Source organism: Myotis daubentonii, chromosome 5, assembly GCF_963259705.1.
Source record: "Myotis daubentonii chromosome 5, mMyoDau2.1, whole genome shotgun sequence".
Lineage (NCBI taxonomy): Eukaryota > Metazoa > Chordata > Mammalia > Chiroptera > Vespertilionidae > Myotis > Myotis daubentonii.
In genome coordinates, this window is record NC_081844.1 from 22,894,404 (window position 1) to 22,913,594 (window position 19,191).

The 19,191-nt window shown below is 52.4% G+C and overlaps 2 protein-coding genes across 3 annotated transcripts; one reads left to right on the top strand and one right to left on the bottom strand.

Annotated features, from left to right (window-relative positions):
* Positions 1-3,543: 3,543 nt before the first annotated feature.
* On the bottom strand, positions 3,544-9,831 carry FARSA (phenylalanyl-tRNA synthetase subunit alpha). 2 transcript variants are annotated; one of them, XM_059696538.1, is made up of 13 exons: positions 9,635-9,830; positions 7,467-7,604; positions 7,277-7,375; positions 7,082-7,200; positions 6,113-6,205; positions 5,896-6,024; positions 5,707-5,822; positions 5,411-5,495; positions 5,222-5,321; positions 4,964-5,132; positions 4,806-4,883; positions 4,532-4,646; positions 3,544-3,929 (listed from the first exon to the last, which is right to left on the bottom strand). In XM_059696538.1, the coding sequence occupies exons 1-13, from the start codon at positions 9,779-9,781 to the stop codon at positions 3,791-3,793; spliced, it is 1,527 nt and encodes a 508-aa protein (XP_059552521.1). In that variant the 5' UTR covers positions 9,782-9,830; the 3' UTR covers positions 3,544-3,790. The 2 variants fall into 2 exon arrangements, with proteins under 2 accessions (XP_059552521.1, XP_059552522.1); XM_059696539.1 differs by lacking the exon at positions 4,532-4,646 and having other exon boundaries at positions 3,786-3,929; positions 9,635-9,831.
* Positions 9,832-13,854: 4,023 nt separating this feature from the next.
* On the top strand, positions 13,855-17,721 carry CALR (calreticulin). The gene is made up of 9 exons (XM_059696541.1): positions 13,855-14,031; positions 14,418-14,519; positions 14,702-14,905; positions 15,345-15,439; positions 15,530-15,739; positions 15,821-15,934; positions 16,022-16,165; positions 16,797-16,889; positions 16,975-17,721. The coding sequence occupies exons 1-9, from the start codon at positions 13,941-13,943 to the stop codon at positions 17,170-17,172; spliced, it is 1,251 nt and encodes a 416-aa protein (XP_059552524.1). The 5' UTR covers positions 13,855-13,940; the 3' UTR covers positions 17,173-17,721.
* Positions 17,722-19,191: the final 1,470 nt, after the last annotated feature.

Sequence of the window (19,191 nt, forward strand, 5' to 3'; positions counted from 1 at the left end):
CTCAATAAAATATATTTTAAAAAAAAAAGTTCATTCAGTTACCACCTTGAATCAGTGACCTGTGCGCTCCAGAACCAGAAGCTCCTTGAAAGCAGGGTGGGCCTGGCCCTTACAGAGTGGGACCCATAGCGTACATATATAAGCCTAAGCGACCATTAGGGCTGGTCGACAAGAATGACCGGAACGACCAGTCTCTATGATGCGCACTGACCACCAGGGGGCAGACGCTCAACGCAGGAGCTGCCCCCGGTGGTTAGTGCGCTCCCACCGCGGGAGCGCTGCTCGGCCAGCCGGTCTCAGGGCTGGCGCAGCTGCGGGAGCCTCGCTCGCCTCCATAGCAACTCAAGGCAGCAGCAGGGGGTGGGGTGGTGTCAGGCGCTGTGGGGCCAGGATGAGGGGAGCGACCTCCTCCCAGGCCGCTGCGGCGCCACCGCTACATCCCCCGGAATTGGGGGGCCAGGGGTCCCGGATGGCAAGAGGGCACAGGCCAGGCTGAGGGAATCCGTCATTTAATAGTAATAACAATAACGCCTTAGTAGTAACAATATTATTGTTGGCACTGAGGAGCCACAGACTGGGAGAAAATATTTGCAATATATGTCTAAGAACTTGTACTGGCATCTACAAAGAACTCTTTCAATAATAAGCCCAGAGGAAAGGGGGCAGATCTGGACAGCTGTACGCACAGCCCTGAGGGGAGCAAGCTCAGTGTGAACAGCCACACGCCTGTGGGGGAGGAAGCCGGGTTGGGGGGCTGTGGTTGAGCAGAGGGAGGAGCTGGGGGGCGAGGTGAAGGGTTGGGATTCTGTGCCAACTGACTGGGAAGGAGGTGCAGCCTCCCTGGGACACCTGTCACAGCGTCCACGTGGAGGCAGGGGGAATTCCTCCATATCGCTCAGCCCTCCCACGGGAGGCTGTCCCGAGCCACACACTGAGCACACACCTTTTTTTTATTTTTTAAATATATTTTTATTGATTTCAGAGAGGAAGGGAGGAGAGATAGAAACATCAATGATGAGAGAATCACTGATCGGCTGCCTCCTGCACGCCCCCCACTGGGGATCAAGCCCACACCCAGGCGTGTGCCCTGACCTGGAGTCGAACCGTGACCTCCTGGTTCACAGGTTGACGCTCAACCACTGAGCCACGCCGGCCGGGCGAGGGCACTCATCTTGACGCCTACATTCTGGAAAACATGGATTTGAATCTGGGTTCGATCTCTTACCCATGATGATGAACATAAAACTGCTACTCACTCTCAAATCCCAAGGTGATACCATCTAAAATATCTGCTATTGTAGGGGTTTCAGGGATAAAACTTCTGGAACATACCAAGAGTTTAATAAACAATAGCTAACAATATTTTGTGGTAAAGCTACAAGTTCAACAAAATACATCTTCCTACACCATTAGATTTGAAAATTGGAAGGACTATCTACTGAGAAAAATCTCAAAGGCTTGCTGTTAAGCACACACACAAACACCAACACTCGGACTCAAACGAAAGCCACACACAAGATGCAGGATTTTTATGGTGCACCATCATTTGGATGACTTTCAAAAACATGCAGAAATAAGCCATGTCTTGGAATGTAATATATACAAGTAGTAAAAAATGTTTAAATATGTGAGAATGATAAACATCGAATTCAGGAGTGAGTAATAACCTCAGCAGGGTGGGGATGGAAGAGACTAACTAGGACAGTGGTCGGCAAACTCATTAGTCAAGAGAGCCAAGTATCAACAGTATGATTGAAATTTCTTTTGAGAGCCAATTTTTTTTTTTTTGAGAGCCAAATTTTTTAAACTTAAACTATATATGTAGGTACATTGTTATTAACTTAATTAGGTTACTCCTAAGGCTTAGGAAGAGCCACACTCAAGGGACCAGAGCTGCATGTGGCTCGCGAGCCGCAGTTTGCCGACCACGGGACTAAGACAAGCCCATAAGGTCTTCAAACCATGGGTCATATAGGTCTAAAAGCTGAAAGTTCCAAAGCAAACACTATAGTCAACGTTCAGATTTGACCAAAGCAGGGGTGGGGTGGGGTGACTCCTGAGTGAATTATGCCTTATTTATCATGTCTCCAGCGCACCCGCCCCCCATGTCGGCTCCCGAGGGCAGGGGCCTGAGTCTACTTGCCTACTGCCAAGGCTCATGAACAGTGCTGGCACGTAGGAAGCATGGATTTATTGCATGAATTAGTATTTTTTCTGTATGACTAAATTATTTGAAAGAGGATAAGATCTGATTGAGGAGCCCTCGGGAGATTGGTACCCACGGGGCCCTGGGACCAGTGATGCTCACGGCCTCAGCTGGCTTGTCAAGTTCACTGGGTGTGCCAGTGGGCTTGTGGTCACCCAAGAAACTGTCCACACCTTTTTTTATTAATTGATTTTAGAGAGGAAGGAGGAGAGAGAGACATGGGTTTGTTGCTCCACTTACTTATGCATTCATTGGTTGATCCTGACCAGAGACGGAACCTTGGTGGTTTGGAAAGACACTCTAACCAATGGAATTACCTGGCCAGAGCTTGTCCACCTTTTCTAAAGTTCACAAGACATGGGGTGAGCAACATGAAATTTGCTTTTAAAATTTTCTACAGAAACATACAGAGGAAGCTAAAGTGTGAGATCTCAAACACTGATTAATGGGCTCACAAAGCTATATCCTATTCATCTATTTTAGGCTCATTTGACGTTCTTATGAGAATTTAAAAGAAGCAGGGTTTCTTTTGTGGGGGGGAGGGCAGTGCTGGAGGGATGAACAGAGGGGGAGCGCAGACAACTTTCAGGATAGTGAAAATACCATAATGATGGATACATGTCATCATCCATTTGTCCATAGAATGTACAACACAGAATGTACCGTTGTTCACATGATGTGTCAATGTAGGTTCATTAGTGTTAACAAAAGCACCACTCCAGTGGAGGTGTTGACAGTGAGGGAGGCTGTGTAGGTGTGGGGGCAGGAGGTACATGGGAAATCTTTGTACCTTCCACTCAATTTTGCTATGAACCTAAAATTGGTCTAAAAAAAGTCTTTAAGCCCCGACCAACGTGGCTCAGTTGGTTGGACATTGGCCCATGCACCAGGAAGTTGCCAGGTTAATTCCTGGTCAATGGCACGTGCCCAGGTTGCAGGCCCAATCCCAAGTTGGGGTGTGCTGATGGATGCTGCACTCTTGCATCGATGTTTCTCTTTCTAAAAGTCAATAAACTATTCTTAAAAAAAAAAGTCTTTAAAAGTAAGGGAGGTGGGGGCACCTTTTAAAAGCTTAGCTTGCTTGCCCTCCCAAATGTCTGTCCCAAGGGATAAGGGGTCTGTTTCATTCCCTGGAAGAAGGCCTGGCACCAGTAAGTGATCAGTAAGTACTCGAAAAAGCTCATCTTTTCCAGGGAGGACTGGCTGAAGCTGACCAGGAGGCTCTGAGGCCCCAATCCAACACCCCTCACACTAGCACCCAAGTTTCCTCCCATCAAGCCGCACTCTGAGCTGGGAGAGCCAACAGGACCCCACCCCTCCTAAGGAAAGGCACCAGATAAAAGTAACTGCCCACTTTATTAGCCAGCAGCCACCTGCAGGGCTCCCTAGGGCCCACCCATCAGAACAAATGGGTTACCTGCTCCCCTGCCCCTGGAACCCTGGGGCGGGTGGGGAAGAGGAGATACCAGGAACAGGGAGAGAGCCTCACAGAGGCTTCATAAATACAAAGGGGTCCACTGGCCAGGGATACAAAGGGCTGGGCAGCAGGAGCTCAGGAGGGTGGCCTGTCCAGGGCGGTCCATGTCATGTTGTCTCCTGTGTCTGTGGGGACCCCTGTTCGGCATCCAGGCGGCATAAGGGGCTGTCGTACACCATCTGCAGGTTCACCTTGTGGCCTACTAGCTCACGGATATTGTTGATGTTGTACTTGATCATCGTCGGGCTTGAGGGAAAGAGGGGACATGCTTTAACACTAGGTCAGGTCCTGTTCTCTGAGCAGAACCTCTCTGAGGGCACTCACCTACCTCAGAACAGAAGCCCAAGTCCTCCCATAGCCCATAAGGCCCTGCACAATCTGCCCTATCACCCACTTCTCTACCCCTCACTTTCTCACTCCAACCACACAGGCCTCCAAACACAGCAGGCACACTCCAGCCTCATGGCCTCTGCACTGGCAATTCCCTCTGCCTGGAACTCCCCTCCCCAGATATCCTCCCAGGTCATCCACCACCAGTCTGCTGGAAGCCACCTCCTCTGTGAGCCCTTCCTGCCAGGCTTTCTCTCTAGCAGTTACTGTACTCAGGCCCACTCTAGGCATTTATTTATTAAATTTACTTATTTGTCATTCTCACTCCACTAGGACCTCAACTTCACAGAAGCAGGGGTGTGTGCTATTTATTCAAGGACAGAACAGAGCCCACAGCAGGTGCTCACTAAAGTTTGTCAACAAATGAATGAATGGTGCTGAAGATCTACAGGACTCCATGCCTGGCAAGTCCCCTAAACAAAGCAGCCAAACGCGTGCTAAGTGGTTTGGGCACTCACCGCTCCAAGGAGAGGCCCCAGGCAATGACGGACACATTCTCGGGGAGCCCCATGGGCAGCAGCATTTCGGGGCGGAAGAGCCCAGAGTTCCCGACCTCCACCCACTTCTTCAAGCCTGTGAGGGCAGGAGAAGGAGGGGCAACTCATGCGGGTGATGTTGGGCCTGGCAGTGAGCTTGGGAGGCAGGATGTGGGCTTGGCAGTGAGGGGACCGGGGCTAAGAGGGGGAAGCCTCAGGCCTCCCTCCCTCCCACAGCACCAGGTCCCACTCTGACCTTGGTGGTAGCTGAACACCTCCATGCTGGGTTCGGTGTAGGGGTTGTAGGCTGGCTTAAAGCGCAACTGGGTGATACCTGGTTGGAAGACAAGGCTGGTGACCCAGACATCCTCCTGCGGCCCCACCACCACCACCTGCCCTGGTCTGCCCGCTCACCCAGCTTGGTGAAAAACTCCCGAAGGACGCCCATGAGGTGGCCCAAGGTGAGGCCATGGTCAGCCACAACACCCTCGATCTGGTGGAACTCGGCCAGGTGAGTGGCATCCAGGGTCTCATTCCGGAACACACGGTCGATGGAGAAGTACTTGGCTGGTGTGAAGGGTTTCTGGAGATGACAGGCAGGCCAAGTCACGTGTCAGAAGGTCAGCCTGACAGTCCCCTCTCTGTCCCCACACTGCCCAGGCCCAGCTGCACCTTCTGGGCCAGGCGGTAGAGGGCACGAGCACTGGCTGCCGTGGTGTGTGTACGCAGCAGATTTTTCCGGGCCTCGTCCAGCTTCCAATTGTACTTGTACCTTCAGGGGGAAATCCGAAGTCCATGCTGATGCTCTCAGGCTCCCAACTTCCTTTCCCCCAACACCCCAAAGTCCCGGTCCTGCCTCACCCCTGTGAGCCGTAGCCACCGTGGGAGTGGACCCGCTTGACCCGATGGACGTAGTCCACAGGGAGCTGAAGGGCCTCGGCTGGATCTGGGAAGGACAGAGCATCGTCTGGTCAGTCAAGAAGCATTTCTCAAACAGCCACTGTACACAGGACAGACAGTGGCACTGGCAGCTTCCGCCCTCACCTGTCATCGCAGCCAGAGGGCATCTGGGAACACCTGAGCCAGTCACATCCCTCTCTGCCCAGAAACTTCCATAGTTCCCATCTCAATGGGAGAAAAAGTCAGGGCCCATTCACCTTTCAGGAAGAAGGTGTCATGCTGGTCTCGTGCTGGGTGCTGCTGGGGCTGGAAGAGTGCGTCAAAGTTCCAGAAGGAGCTCTCGATGAAGTTGTCGGTCGGCATCTCGGTGAACCTGGTGGGAGATGTGGCCTGACTACCTTGCCCTGAGGTGGCTGGCCCGGCCCCACCTCTGGCCCCTTGCTCACCCCATCTCCAGGAAGATCTGCCGGAACTGGGTGCGAACTTTCAGCAGGGGGTGCAAGTGGCCACTCTCTGGGAGGATGCCATGGGCTGAGAAATTGTAGGACTTGAAGGGCCGGTCCCGCCAGGAGCCACTGTGGGTGGGGATGCAGGGTACATGGGCCTGGTGCGGACTGCCCACCCCTATATCCCGCTGACCCCTGACCCTGGGGCTGCCCCTACCTGGAGATCATCTCTGGGCTCAGCTCTGCTTCCTGCTTGGAGATGCTGGTGCTGAAGGCACTGCCTTTGCTTACCCAGTAGGTCTTCAGGGTCCTATGGCCAGAGGAGGGAAGGGGATATGAAACCACTGTCAAGTTCTCTAAGAGGCTTCCATTGATCTCCCATACGATGCTGACCCAACACCACCCAAGTCACTCTGCTTTATTTTCTTCCTGATATTTACTGTCACCTAAAAATCCTTTTATTTGGCCCCGACCTACGTCCTGAGTTCATTCACTTATTCATTCAACAAACACTTATTGGGAACACACTGTGTGCCAGAGCCCAAGGCACTAAGCATACAGCTGGGAGTGATGATAATAGGTGAAGTTTAGGTTAATAACATTATCCTGTGCCAGCTCTGTTCCATTGAAGTCACCTCACAATCTTGTGAAAAGGGCCCATTTTACAGATAAAAATAACTTGAGTCCTAGAAAGATCAGGTGACCTGGCCAAGGTCAGAGTTAAAAAGGCAGAGCCAGGACTTGCACCAGGCAGTCCACCTCCATTCAGTGTCTGCTCAAAGGGGATGCAGTCCTGGGAGAGCAGAGAACCCAGCTGTCCAGGTCCCAGCATTCAATTAACTTCAGGCAGGGTTTAGGACTGTGAAAGAAATACGCAGGGAAAAAGAGACAGACTAGGTGAGTGGCTTTTGTGGAAATCGCAGGGAGAAAAGGTGGCCCCTATAAGGTGACACATGAACAGAGGCTGGATGCTGGAACATGCCTTGAAGATCATTCCTGGCAGAGGCATAGCATGTGCCATAGCCCTGAACCTGGTCTGTGTGCTGCACAACCACAGTGTGGAGAGGGGCTGGGCGGGACTTACAGAACCTCGGTCCAGTGTGTCCAGAACAGCTCTCCCTTCCCTTCTCCCACTCCAGGCCACACAGGTGACATGGGTCTGAGACTGACGGTAGCAGCCACTCACACTTCAGTCAGCAGCTTCCTCTTCTTGAGTTCACTCCTTTCTTTCTCGCCCAGCTTCTCAGCCTGTCCGCCCCGGACAAGCTGGAGCCGCCGTTGCACCTCATCCTCCACGCTGTCCACCTGCCACGACGATGGGACGATGGTTATGAAGGGCTGTGAGGGCCAGAGGCCGACCGGCCTGCCCATAGGGACTCACCACTCGGAACACCCGGGGCCCATCAGCAGCACTCTTGTCCACACGGATCCACTTGTTGGACATGGCCTTGCTGAAGCCCACCTTGCCACTGGGCAGTCGCTGAGGGAGTAAGGCTACAGTGAGGGGGACACAAGGGCCACCTTCACCCCATCACCTCCCAAGGCCCTCCCACCCGCTCCCTGGACCCTACCATGAGCTCACTCTGGGCCAGGCCCTCTGGAGGGACACTATGAAACACCCGGGCCTCATGGCTGCCCTCCCGGTCAATCTCCTGGCCCTCGGCAGTCAGCTCCCAGTGCTTGGTGGAGCGTAGCTCAGCCTCGATGATCTGCAGGAGGAAGGAGGCACAGGCAGGGACAAGGTTCAGAGCTGGGCATCCCCTTGCCGCAGCACTGAAGGCAAGATCAAAGCACATCCCCTAAAGCTGGCTTCACATCTCAGTTGCACCACTTCCCAGCCGAGTGATTTACTCTTGCTGAGCCTCAGTTTCCCTCCTATGACACAGGGACAACAAGAATACGGTTCATACCTCCCAGGGTGAGGTAAAGGACTAAGGGTGTTACCCGGCAGAGGACAAATTCTGTCACTTTTGAAGCTGGCAAGAAAAATATATTTTTTAACTTGGGAAGATTTTAAAGAACTCACATGAACTGATTTGCCTCCACATTTGTAGCTCAACGACTAAAGTGTCAAGTTCCCCCTTTATTCTAATTCCCAGCTCTGCTCTTCGCTTGCTGTGACCTTGGGAAAGGTGCTCAACCTCCCGGAACAAGTTTTCTTATCCATGAGAGCAAGGTGCGGTGGGCTCTAACCTCAGAGGATTGTCAATTTCACACCAGTCAAAATACTATCACCCCACACGCCATACATAGCTTCAATCCCTTCTCGGAACCGACAGCTTTGGGCTCTGCAGCCTGAGCACTGTGGACGAAAGGGGCCACAGGCTAACCTGACAAGCTCAGGGGAGGCCTGCATGGCAGTCTTGCAAACTCAGAGACCTAAAATAACCAGGAAAGGTGGTGTGAAAATTAAATATTTAACTATAAACAGATTATAGTGGGTAGTCAGGTCCTAAGCCAGTATTTTCCCTGACAAAGATCAACTTAGATCTTTACTGAGCCCATTTGTCTTTTTGCCTCTAAGATAACATATCAGTGAAATGTCTGGGTAACTCCCCCCCCCCCCCCCAGGACCTCTCAGGGTACAACAAATGGCACCAGGACATTCCCTCATTGTTACTGTTATCCAGTTAATCTTCAACTGTTAATTATGTTAAACTATCCCGTATCCGTCTCTGTCAGTGGTTCTCAACCTATGACCCTTTACTTTAATACAGTTCCTCATGTTATGGTGACCCCCAATTTCATTATTACAAGTTGAACATAATTAAAGCATAGTGACTAATCACAAAAACAGTATGTAATTATATATGTGTTTTCCGATGGTCTTAGGCGACCCCTGTGAAAGGGTCGTTCGACCCCCAAAGGGGTCGCGGCCCACAGGTTGAGAAGCGCTGATCATAGAAGCCTATGTCCGTCGTTTCACTTTTTCTCCTATAATCTATCACCAATGGATTTCGTGTAACCCACCTACGTCCCTTTCCTTTGACTGTAACCCGCCATTCTCGGGAGCATTATCTCAGTTCGTTGAGGTTCTGCTTCCCGGCATATGTCAACAGTTTGGCTCAAATAAACTCACAGAAATTCTCTACAGGTTGCAATGTTTGTTTGTGGTTTACGTTAACACCACCTACTTTCAAATACAGATTTGCCTGTCTCTCCTAAGTGACCCTGCTCAAGTCACTGTTCGGTACTCAGGAGTGGTCACATCTGCAAAGTGGGGATAATACCACCATCACCCTGTGATTATGGCAAGGACTGAACGGTCAATAAGGCGGAGACCAGAGTGGGGCACAGAACGTAAGTTTGATGGCTCTGCGGCCTCTCTCACCTCCCTCTCCCCCCTCTGATCCCCGAAGTGCCACGGCTTTCCTCCTCAAGGCAGACCCTCCTCCGCGGCCGCTTCCTCTGGGTGCTCTCCCCGACCCCCAGCTGGGTCAGCTGCTGGCCCTGGGTCCCTGCGCCTCACCGCACTCTGGTCCGAGAGCACCTCCCCCCTTAGATCGCAGTCCCCGTCTTCGCCGCCGCGGTAACCCCCGCCCCAAGGCTGCTTATCCCCTAGAGGACGGTTCCCGCAGGAGGACGGCGGTGCGCGCGGCCCTTGTTCGTTCCGGACTCCCGCCCGCGCCCCCGGAGCCGCACGCTTGGGTTCCCCCTAACGGGGTCCGAGGGCGTCGGCCTGGAGGCACCAGCTCCCCCGGGTAAGGGCGCTCCCGGTGCCCCCGCGAGGCCCGCTCACCTCGCCCAGCGCCTGCAGGCTCTTCACGGCGCCCACCACGGCCTGGTGCTCCACGCCCAGCTCGGCCGCCAGCTCCGCGCTGTCCAGGCCGCCATCGGCCGCGTCCAGCCTCCGCAGCAGCGCTTCGGCCACCGGGCCATCCGCCATGCCTCCTCCCCGCGCGCAAAGCGTGTCCCGGCTCCAGGGCCGGAGACACCGGAAGCACCGGAACCGGAACCGGCGCCGGGGCGCGCCGCCATCTTGAAGGCGGCTGGTCGTGCGGTGGGGCTCAGGGCGTTGCCATCTTGAGTGTGTCAATTGAACCTCAAAGCGTGGGAAGGACTCAGTCTTTTTTTTCTTTATTTCTTTCTTTATTCTTTCCCCTCAGTCAGTCTGCACCTCCGCTCTGGCTGGACTTGTGGCGTCTGCTGACTGGAGCGGTCAAACCGGTTGACCTGAAGGACAGTCCCAGCGTTGTTTTAGGTTTCGTCCCTCCCCACCTGCAGCGGGCGGGCTGCGGGCGGCGTGACCTTGCGCTTCCTCCTCCTCTCGGCCTCGGAGCCCTGATCCTTCCGGGACTCTCTGCCCCCCTAGAACTGTGGGTGGGGGGCTCCAGAGCTAATCATTCTGCTGATATCAGCTACTTTTATTTTTTTAAATATATATCTATTTTTTATTGATTCCAGAGAGGAAGGGAGAGGGAGGGAGAGAGAGAAACATCAATGAGGAGAGAGAATCATTGATTGGCTGCCCCCTGCACGCCCCCTACTGGGGATGGAGCCCACAACCCGGGTGTGTGCCCTCGACCGGAATCGAACCCGAGACCCTTCAGTCCACAGGCCGATGATGCTCTATCCACTGAGCCAAACCAGCTAGGGCTACTTTTAAAGTTTCAAAGGGAGGCGGGGTAGGGGCCATCCCCATTTAAAGCGGGGAGAGGGACCCACCTAATAACAGTTATAGTCCAGGTTATAGTTATAGCCGCTACCTGGACACCCACCCGTGTGCCCAGCCCAGTGTTAAGTGCTTCAGGTGTGTTATTTCATTCTCCCCAAAACTTTCTGATGTAGATAGTGACATAATCCCCATTTCGCAGATGTGAAAACTGAGGCCCAGAGGGTACTGTGATTTGCGCATGGTTCTATGAGGAGCTGGTAGGGATGGAATCAGAAACTGTAATCACCCCAGATCCCATCCAACCCCCTACTCCATGCTCTGAGGAGACCGATGTCAGGGCAATAGAGCACCGTCTGAGTCAGTGCTGGCCTACAGATATGTAGTGTGAGGCACAAATGTAATTTAGCATTTTCTAGTAGCAACGCTAAAAACAAAATGGGGGAAATTAATTTGAAGAACTAACCAAATCTGATCTGTCCATTTGTCACGTAAACACTTTCTAACATTTATTTTATTTATTTTTTAATCCTCACCTGAGGATATTTTTCCATTGATTTTTAGAGAGAGTGGAAAAGAGAGGGAAAGACAGTGAGGTGGAAAAAAAAGAAAGTGAGAAATATTGATGTGAGAGAAACATATCGATTGGTTGCCTCCTACAGGAGCCGGACCAGGGCCCAGGTCAGGGAGGAGCCTGCAACTGAGGTCCGTGCCCTTGACTGGAATCAAACCTGGACCCTTCAGTCGCAGGCTGACCCTACCCACTGAGCCGAACCAGCTAGGGCCGTGGTCGGCAAACCGCGGCTCGCGAGCCACATGTGGCTCTTTGGCCCCTTGAGTGTGGCTCTTCCACAAAATACCATGTGTGGCCCATGCGCAGAAATCGGTATTTTGTGGAAGAGCCACACCCAAGGTGCCAAAGAGCTGCATGTGGCTCACGAGCTGCAGTTTGCCAACCACTGAGCTAGGGCAACACTTTATAACATTTCTAGTGAAATTTTTTACATTCTTTTTTCCATACTCAGCCTGGAAAACGTGTATTTTACATTTACATTTCAGCTCAGACCAGCCACATTTCAAATGGTCAACAGTCACATGTGGTCAGACAGCACAGTACATTGTAACCCAGGTCTGCCATTTGCGTCACTCAGTCAAATCGCTTAATCTTTCCGTTTCAGTTTCCTCACCTGGATGGAGATAGGAGCCCAGGTTATTGTGAGAATTGTGAAATAGTGCCCACACATGTATGCAGTATTTGTTAATATGAAATTGAGCGTGGATTGTGTGTCGGGCACTATTCTAAGCAGTATGCCTTTACTCACTTAACTATCACACTTGTTATTTGAACCTAGAAAATGGGGTTACTAATACTCCCACAATCATGACCCTACAGGGAAGTCCTGATTTAAAAAAAATCAGAATACATTCCTCAAAGTCCCTCCTTTCCTTCAAAGCACGTTCCCCATTACAAAAAAAAAATATTTCCTGGAGTCCTTCCTTCTACCACAGATCAAGTAGGTTTTAAGCCTGCTCTGGGCCAGGTGCTGCAGGAGACACTGGGGAATGGTGAAGTGAACAAGACAGCTCAGAGTCTACCCTCGGACAGGAAACACCAAACTCACGTGTCCATGGCACTTGGTGGAAGGGAGGGAAGCCAGGAGGGTCAGTGGCAGGAGTGATCACCCCAGACTTGGGACTCCTTCTCAGGGGGTCAGGTTGGGCCATACAGCCTGGGGGGCGGGGGGGGGGGCAGAATCCCAACTTCTCCAAAACCCCTCCTTCCTCCCTTTTCTGAGTTCCTGCCACTAGTGGGAAAGCTCCCCCCATTCCTCAGTTCACTCCCAGGTTCCCAGACCCAGGGCCTTTTTGTTAGAGTTTGGGAAACCCCTCGCCCTGCTTCCTCCTTCCTGAAGACGGGAGGCAGGCAACTGGTGTTCCACACGGTCAGTCATCTGACTCTGGCTTCAGAAGACTCTAGACCAGCGCTTCTCAACCTGTGGGTCGCGACCCCTTTGGGGGTCGAACGACCCTTTCACAGGGATCACCTAAGACCGTCGGAAAACACACACACACACACACACACACACACACACACAAACACACACACATATATAATTACATATTGTTTTTGTGATTAATCACTATGCTTTAATTATGTTCAACTTGTAACAATGAAATTGGGGGTCACCACAACATGAGGAACTATATTAAAGGGTCGCAGCATTGGGAAGGTTGAGAACCACTGCTCTAGACTCAGGAGTCCTGCCCCTCTCCCTTAGATCTTATCTTCTTTACCATCTGTCTACTTTCTTCCTCTCCAACGGAACCCCCTGCTCTCTCATCCTTGGCCGTTTAATTGCAAAAGCCAGGCCGTTTGTGGAAGACCACAAAGCAGCGACCCCTTTCATTTACTGGAGGTGGAGGGGTGGGGGTGGAGGTGGGGGAGGCGGGGTAGTAAAGGAGAGGCAGGCTGCAATTCGGGTAACAACCTTACCGGGCCCTAGGAATCACAGCCTATAGTCACATCTTCAAGCCTTCTGGGCTTCCTTCCCTGCCCCAGGATATCCTAAAAGCTTTGAAAGCATTTCTTCTGGGCAGCACCTGCCCAGGGTCGCTCTTCCTGGTTCTCCTGTGACTTTAGGAAGGCTAAGGGGCTTGCGCCAGGTCACACGGCAGCCGTCGTCCGGGCTGCCAGGCGCTAGGGACCGCACAGAGGGGAGAGCTAGAATTCTCTCTGCTGGCCTGCAGGACTGCGGCGCCGGGGTGGGGTGTGAAGTGAGGACCCAGAGCCCACGCGCTAGGTGGCCTCTGCTTCATCCTGGGGGAGGAGCAATGGGTGCGGTGGGAGAAGGACAGAGGCAGAGAGAGACGGCGCCTCGTATCGGGCGTTCTCCAAATGCAGGATACAAAACCCTGCTCACACCTCCCTGCAGAGGGGATAGGAGGAGGGAAGGCTGGAGCAGGGTCCTAATCCTGCGGGATGACACCTGCTCTCTCGCGCGCGCTGGTTCTTTAAACGCCCGGATCCTGAGCTAAGCGCGCGAGCGAGGGCGGGGTTGGACCCAGGTCTGGTCACATGACCTGGTCAGAGGGGCTGGAGGCCCCTACCCCACCGGTGGGCGTCCCCCACAACGCGTGGTCGACCCTCATTGGCCAGTGGTGCGGCCAATAGAAATCGGCCATCTGGGATCCCAGCGTTCCGAGGCACAGCCTAACCTGCTGAGCTGAGGAGGGCCCAATGGAAAGTCAGAACCGTGGCGTCTAACCAATGAAAAGGCACGAGGGGCGGGCTAAGAGGTCGGGCCATGTTGGTTTGAAGGGCGGTCGTGTATAAAAACGTACGGCCAGCGGCAGCGTCCGTCCCTGCTGCAGAGCTGCTTTTGGAGAGCTGACTTAAAGGGCCCGCTGCGCGCCGCCGCCCCCTCGGCCCGCCATGCTGCTACCTGTGCCGCTGCTGCTCGGCCTTCTTGGCCTGGTCGCTGCCGAACCCGTCGTCTACTTCAAGGAGCAGTTTTTGGACGGAGGTAACGCCTGGCCCCGCCTCGAGGCCGCTCCGACGACGCGACCGGCCCCCCAGCCCAGATCTGCGTTGTCGCCTGTAATTACTGCTCAGAGGGCCAACACGGTGGCCTCGGGGACTAGAGCCGCAGGCGACACTTCTTTCCCGCGTCCCTGGGGAGCATGGAGGGCGCAGCGGCCTCCCGCGGCGGGAGTTAGGGTTCGTCCGAAGATACCTTAAGCTACAGGAGGTGTCAAACTGAAGGTTGGGGTCGGGCACTCGGGGGATTTCCTCCCTTGCCTGCAGCCGTTTGTGGCTCCTGGTAGATGTGTTTGGGCGGCCGCGGAGGGCGGATGGGGGGCGGGGAGGAATCAGCGCAGCCACACTGACCCTGCCCCTCTGATACTGTAGACGGGTGGACCGACCGCTGGACCGAATCCAAACACAAGTCGGATTTTGGCAAATTCGTCCTCAGTGCCGGCAAGTTCTACGGTGACCAGGACAAGGATAAAGGTAAGAGCCTGGAGCCGGGTGTTGAGATTCAGGAGGACTTCCTGGAGGAAACCCTCGTCACTGACGGCCAGGGTATCCGCAGGAGCCGGGCAGGCAGAGGAAGGGGAATGGCTGTCTGTATCTTTGATTCTTAGGGTCCCTGGGTTGGGGCCAGCTGTGACCTCACTACTGTCCTCTGCTAGGGCTGCAGACGAGCCAGGATGCCCGCTTTTACGCCTTGTCTGCCAGATTTGAGCCTTTCAGCAACAAGGACCAGACGTTGGTGGTGCAGTTTACTGTGAAACATGAGCAGAACATCGACTGCGGGGGCGGCTATGTGAAGCTATTTCCAGATAGTCTGGACCAGACTGACATGCATGGAGACTCTGAATACAACATCATGTTTGGTGAGGGGCCCCGCCCTGTTGCTGACCTCTGATTAGAGGGAGACAGACCCATCCATGAGTTCCTTGTAGCCCACGAAAAGTGGTCTTCAGAGCCTAGGAATACCTTGTCAGACTTTCCTTTGAAGAGGAGACTGAGGGGATAGTTACAGCAGCAAATTGTTGCATTGTTATTGTTGATCTAAGGCTGTTAATTTGTGAGATCTTATGTAGGTGTTTTCCAATTTTACAAGTGAGAAGACTGAGTTCTAGAGAGTGGATGTTTTATTTTTATTTTTTTCAATACTCCATTCATTGTCCCTTAGAGATAGTTAAGGTCTGAATACTTTGAGTCTTAATAGACCTGAGTTTAAGAGTCAAGCTTTCCTTTTGTAAATTGGGGTGGGAGGCCTGGCAATGGTGGGCCACCTCTGACCCTTAACTGGACCTGCTTCTCACCTAGGCCCTGACATCTGTGGCCCTGGGACCAAGAAGGTTCACGTTATCTTCAACTACAAGGGCAAGAACGTGCTCATCAACAAGGACATCCGTTGCAAGGTGTGCCTGGGGGTGGTATCAAATGGCTGCCTGGGGTAGGCTCAGAGGCCAGTCCAGGGGGCAGGGCCACTCATCTCCTGCCTTCTTCAGGACGATGAATTCACACACCTGTATACTCTGATTGTACGGCCCGATAACACCTACGAGGTAAAAATTGACAACAGCCAGGTGGAGTCTGGCTCTCTGGAGGATGATTGGGACTTCCTGCCACCCAAGAAGATAAAGGATCCTGATGCTTCAAAGCCTGAAGACTGGGATGAGCGGGCCAAGATTGATGACCCCACAGACTCCAAACCTGAGGTTGGTGCTTGGGCAGGGCCTTCCCACCATGGAGGGGTGGTGGAGAGCTGGGACGGCGCTGACCTCCTCATGTACTTTTAGGACTGGGACAAGCCCGAGCACATCCCTGACCCCGATGCTAAGAAGCCTGAGGACTGGGATGAAGAGATGGATGGAGAGTGGGAACCACCAGTGATTCAGAACCCAGAATACAAGGTGGTCTTGGGGCTCCAAGCAGAGCGGGTACATAGTGGGGAGCACACTGACTTCCACTCACCTTCCAGTTTCCTTCTCCTTCCGCAGGGCGAGTGGAAGCCCCGGCAGATCGACAACCCGGATTACAAGGGCACTTGGATTCATCCAGAGATCGACAACCCCGAGTATTCTCCTGATAGCAGTATCTATGCTTATGAGAACTTCGCTGTTCTGGGCCTCGACCTCTGGCAGGTGCGATGTGGAGGGAACAGGAGGATCCCTAGGGGACCTCAAGTGCTCAGGATCCCCCAGGAGGAAAGGGACAAGGGTGGGATTCAATCCTAGGCAGGTATGAGCCTAAAATGGTGCTTTTTCTGAAGAATTTCCTGGTCTATCTCTATCACAGCACCCCCCCCACCCCCACCCATACACACATACACACCTCTTTGAGGTTCTGTATACTTTGTGCTGGGCACTTCTTCAAGAAACTTTATCTAAACCAACTCATTAACTGCCTCAATGACCTAAAAGGTGGTTAGATAGTCCCATTAAAATATTAGCTTCAGAGAGACCACATTTTTTCTTTTTGTTCAATGATGTACCCCTTCTGTGCCTAGAACCTGACACATAGTAGGTACTAGAAAAATAATATGCACAAGGGGGTGAGACCCCGTTATATAGATGAAGATACTAACGTGCAGAGAATTCACCAGTCCAAGATCAAATAGGTGGGAAATGGCAGAGCGGGGTTTTGAACCCAATCAGCTTGTTTTTTAATCACAATGTTAGGCTGTGGCAACGTGCAGTGGTTATGGAACCTGAGGCCAGGGCCATGGAGTGTCCCCACTCTGACCATCCTTCCATCCATCATCCTTCTCCCCAGGTCAAGTCTGGTACCATCTTTGACAACTTCCTCATCACCAATGATGAAGCATATGCCGAAGAGTTTGGCAACGAGACGTGGGGAGTCACAAAGGTGGGACAAGTGTCCACTCCTGGGTCAAGGGGTGGGCAGGGCAGGCAGGTGGGGGCCAGGCCTTGAGTGTGTGATCTGCATGCAGGCAGCAGAAAAGCAAATGAAGGACAAGCAGGATGAGGAGCAGAGACTGAAGGAGGAGGAGGAGGACAAGAAGCGCAAGGAGGAGGAGGAGGCAGACAAGGACGACGACGAGGACAAAGATGAAGATGAGGAGGATGAGGATGATAAAGAAGAGGATGAAGAGGAAGATGGTGCTGGCCAGGCCAAGGATGAGCTGTAGGGGCCACACCATCGCTTCCAGGGCTGGACTGAGGCCTGAGCGCTCCCGTCACAGAGCTGGCCGCGCCAAATAATGTCTCTATGAGACTGGAGAACTTTCCTTTTTTCCAGGCGGGTTCCAATTTGGGGTAGATTTTGGTATTGTTCCCGCCCCCCCCCCTTTTTTTTTATTGGTGTTTTGTCTTTGATTCTCCTTTGGCCCCATCTTTTTTGACATCTTTGCCTTCTGTCCCCTTCTCCCCTTTAGATCCCATAGTTCCCCTTCCAGCCTTGGGGCATGTGGGGTGTTGAGTAGCCCCAGGGCCAATATTTCATCTGTTCTCCTTCCTGGAGCCCAGAGGGGGGCAGGAGAAGAGGATGGACCCCTCAGCCCCCCAGCACTGAGGAAGATTGGGGCTCCTAGGGCTGAGCTCTGATACCCCCACCAGCTCCCTTTCTCCTCTGCCTCCATTACTGGGCCACTTGGTGGGGCAGTGGGTTCTAGCTCAGCTCACACTGAGAATGTAAGAACTACAAACAAAATTTCTATTAAATTAAGTTTTGTGTCTTCCTCCTGTGTCTCCTTCTGGGAGAAGACAGACATCAGGGAACTGAAGGTGGCCTTTTCTTAGTGGGTGACTTAATAAGGTTGATTTTTCAGCCACTAAAACAGCTGGATGTCCCATAAAGTTACAGGGGTCTTTGTTTAGCCCCCACAAAGCACTGGGAGAAGGGGGACTAAGTGCCATTACAGATACTGCAGGTATTAACTCACAACTCGATGAGTCCTTGCACCAAACTGGTGAGTTTTTATTCTAGTACCAGTTCAGTTTGATGAGGAGACCAGTACAGAATATTAGAGGTGGGACAGGGATTTAAACCCACACCTTACATACTATCTTATACCATCTATATTAACAACTTTATGTACTTTTTACCTATTATGGGGCAAGACTACATAGAACAATTGAATAGTGATAAAAGCTATTCCTGTTACAATCACGGTTCAGAGGAGGTATTTAGTGGGCAAGCTGGGTTTAAACTTGAAGGGAAAGAGGTTGAGCTGTTGCATAGATGGTGACAGAGGAGGGTCTGGGCTCCTGAGGCTGGCCTAGGCCTGCTCTGCTGGGGTTCACAAGGCTGCCACTGAAGTCCTGGCCTGCTTTGTGGAAGCTTCTAGGCTCAGGTTGCGTAGTAAAGGGAGAAGCTGCAGGACCCGGTTACAGTTGGGCAGTGAGTGAGTAAGGTTGGGTGACTGCCTGGTTCCAGGCTTGGGTGAGTGCTTACATGGGAACCATGAGAAGAACAGGTACAAAGGGAAGTCAAATGGGAGATTAAACAGCTTCATTTCCATCCATTCCCCCCAAATACCCAACCCTTCATCTTTGTTCTTTGGGTTGGCCTCCAGGTTTTCCTCCTGTGTCCTGGGGCTGAGCCCCAGTCCTTTGGGACGCCTCCAGGATTGGTATGTCCAGGGCAAGTTTATGGAGAGACTTCTGAATTCAGTGTAAGGGGCCTTGAAACTTAATATCTTGCTTAAATACTTTTGGGGTCAGACTGGGGATAAGGGGGGTGGGCAAAGTGGTTGGGAAAGGGGCAACAGATACGGGAGACCCAGAAACTTAAAGTATAGGGGCATTACAAAAAATTCAGCTCTCAGGAATGAATGAATGAGGCCACAAAATGGCTCTGCTTCCACAGCCAAATGCATTTAAAAAAAAATATTTTCACTTGTTTAATTGGTGACCTTTCAAGTATCCTTTCCTGTCTTAAGTTCTACTTTCAGGGCCCGATGGGGTTCCTGTCAGGGTGGCCAGACCAGAATAAAACTAAATTGGAAAGTGCAAAAACGATGAAGACTATCTATGGAGAAATACAAGTATCTATAACAAGCTCATGGACATTTTTGTTCAATGTCATAAACTCTTAAGGATGAACGTAGGGGCGCTGGAGCCATTTTGTGGCCGCATGACGTCACTGCTAACGGTCATGGCGTCACTCGCAGGAAGCCACGTGACAGGCCTGCTCAGCCAGGAGCATC

Excerpts from the sequence above, each read along its gene's own strand:
- FARSA (XM_059696538.1), bottom strand. The coding sequence starts at position 9,781 with ATGGCGGATGGCCCGGTGGCCGAAGCGCTGCTGCGGAGGCTGGACGCG. Across the intron at positions 5,496-5,706 it reads TGACACCTTCTTCCTGAAAG|ATCCAGCCGAGGCCCTTCAG; the intron begins GTGAATGGGCCC and ends TGTCCTTCCCAG. Across the intron at positions 4,884-4,963 it reads GGAGTTTTTCACCAAGCTGG|GTATCACCCAGTTGCGCTTT; the intron begins GTGAGCGGGCAG and ends TCTTCCAACCAG.
- CALR (XM_059696541.1), top strand. The coding sequence starts at position 13,941 with ATGCTGCTACCTGTGCCGCTGCTGCTCGGCCTTCTTGGCCTGGTCGCT. Across the intron at positions 14,032-14,417 it reads GGAGCAGTTTTTGGACGGAG|ACGGGTGGACCGACCGCTGG; the intron begins GTAACGCCTGGC and ends CTGATACTGTAG. Across the intron at positions 14,520-14,701 it reads TGACCAGGACAAGGATAAAG|GGCTGCAGACGAGCCAGGAT; the intron begins GTAAGAGCCTGG and ends GTCCTCTGCTAG.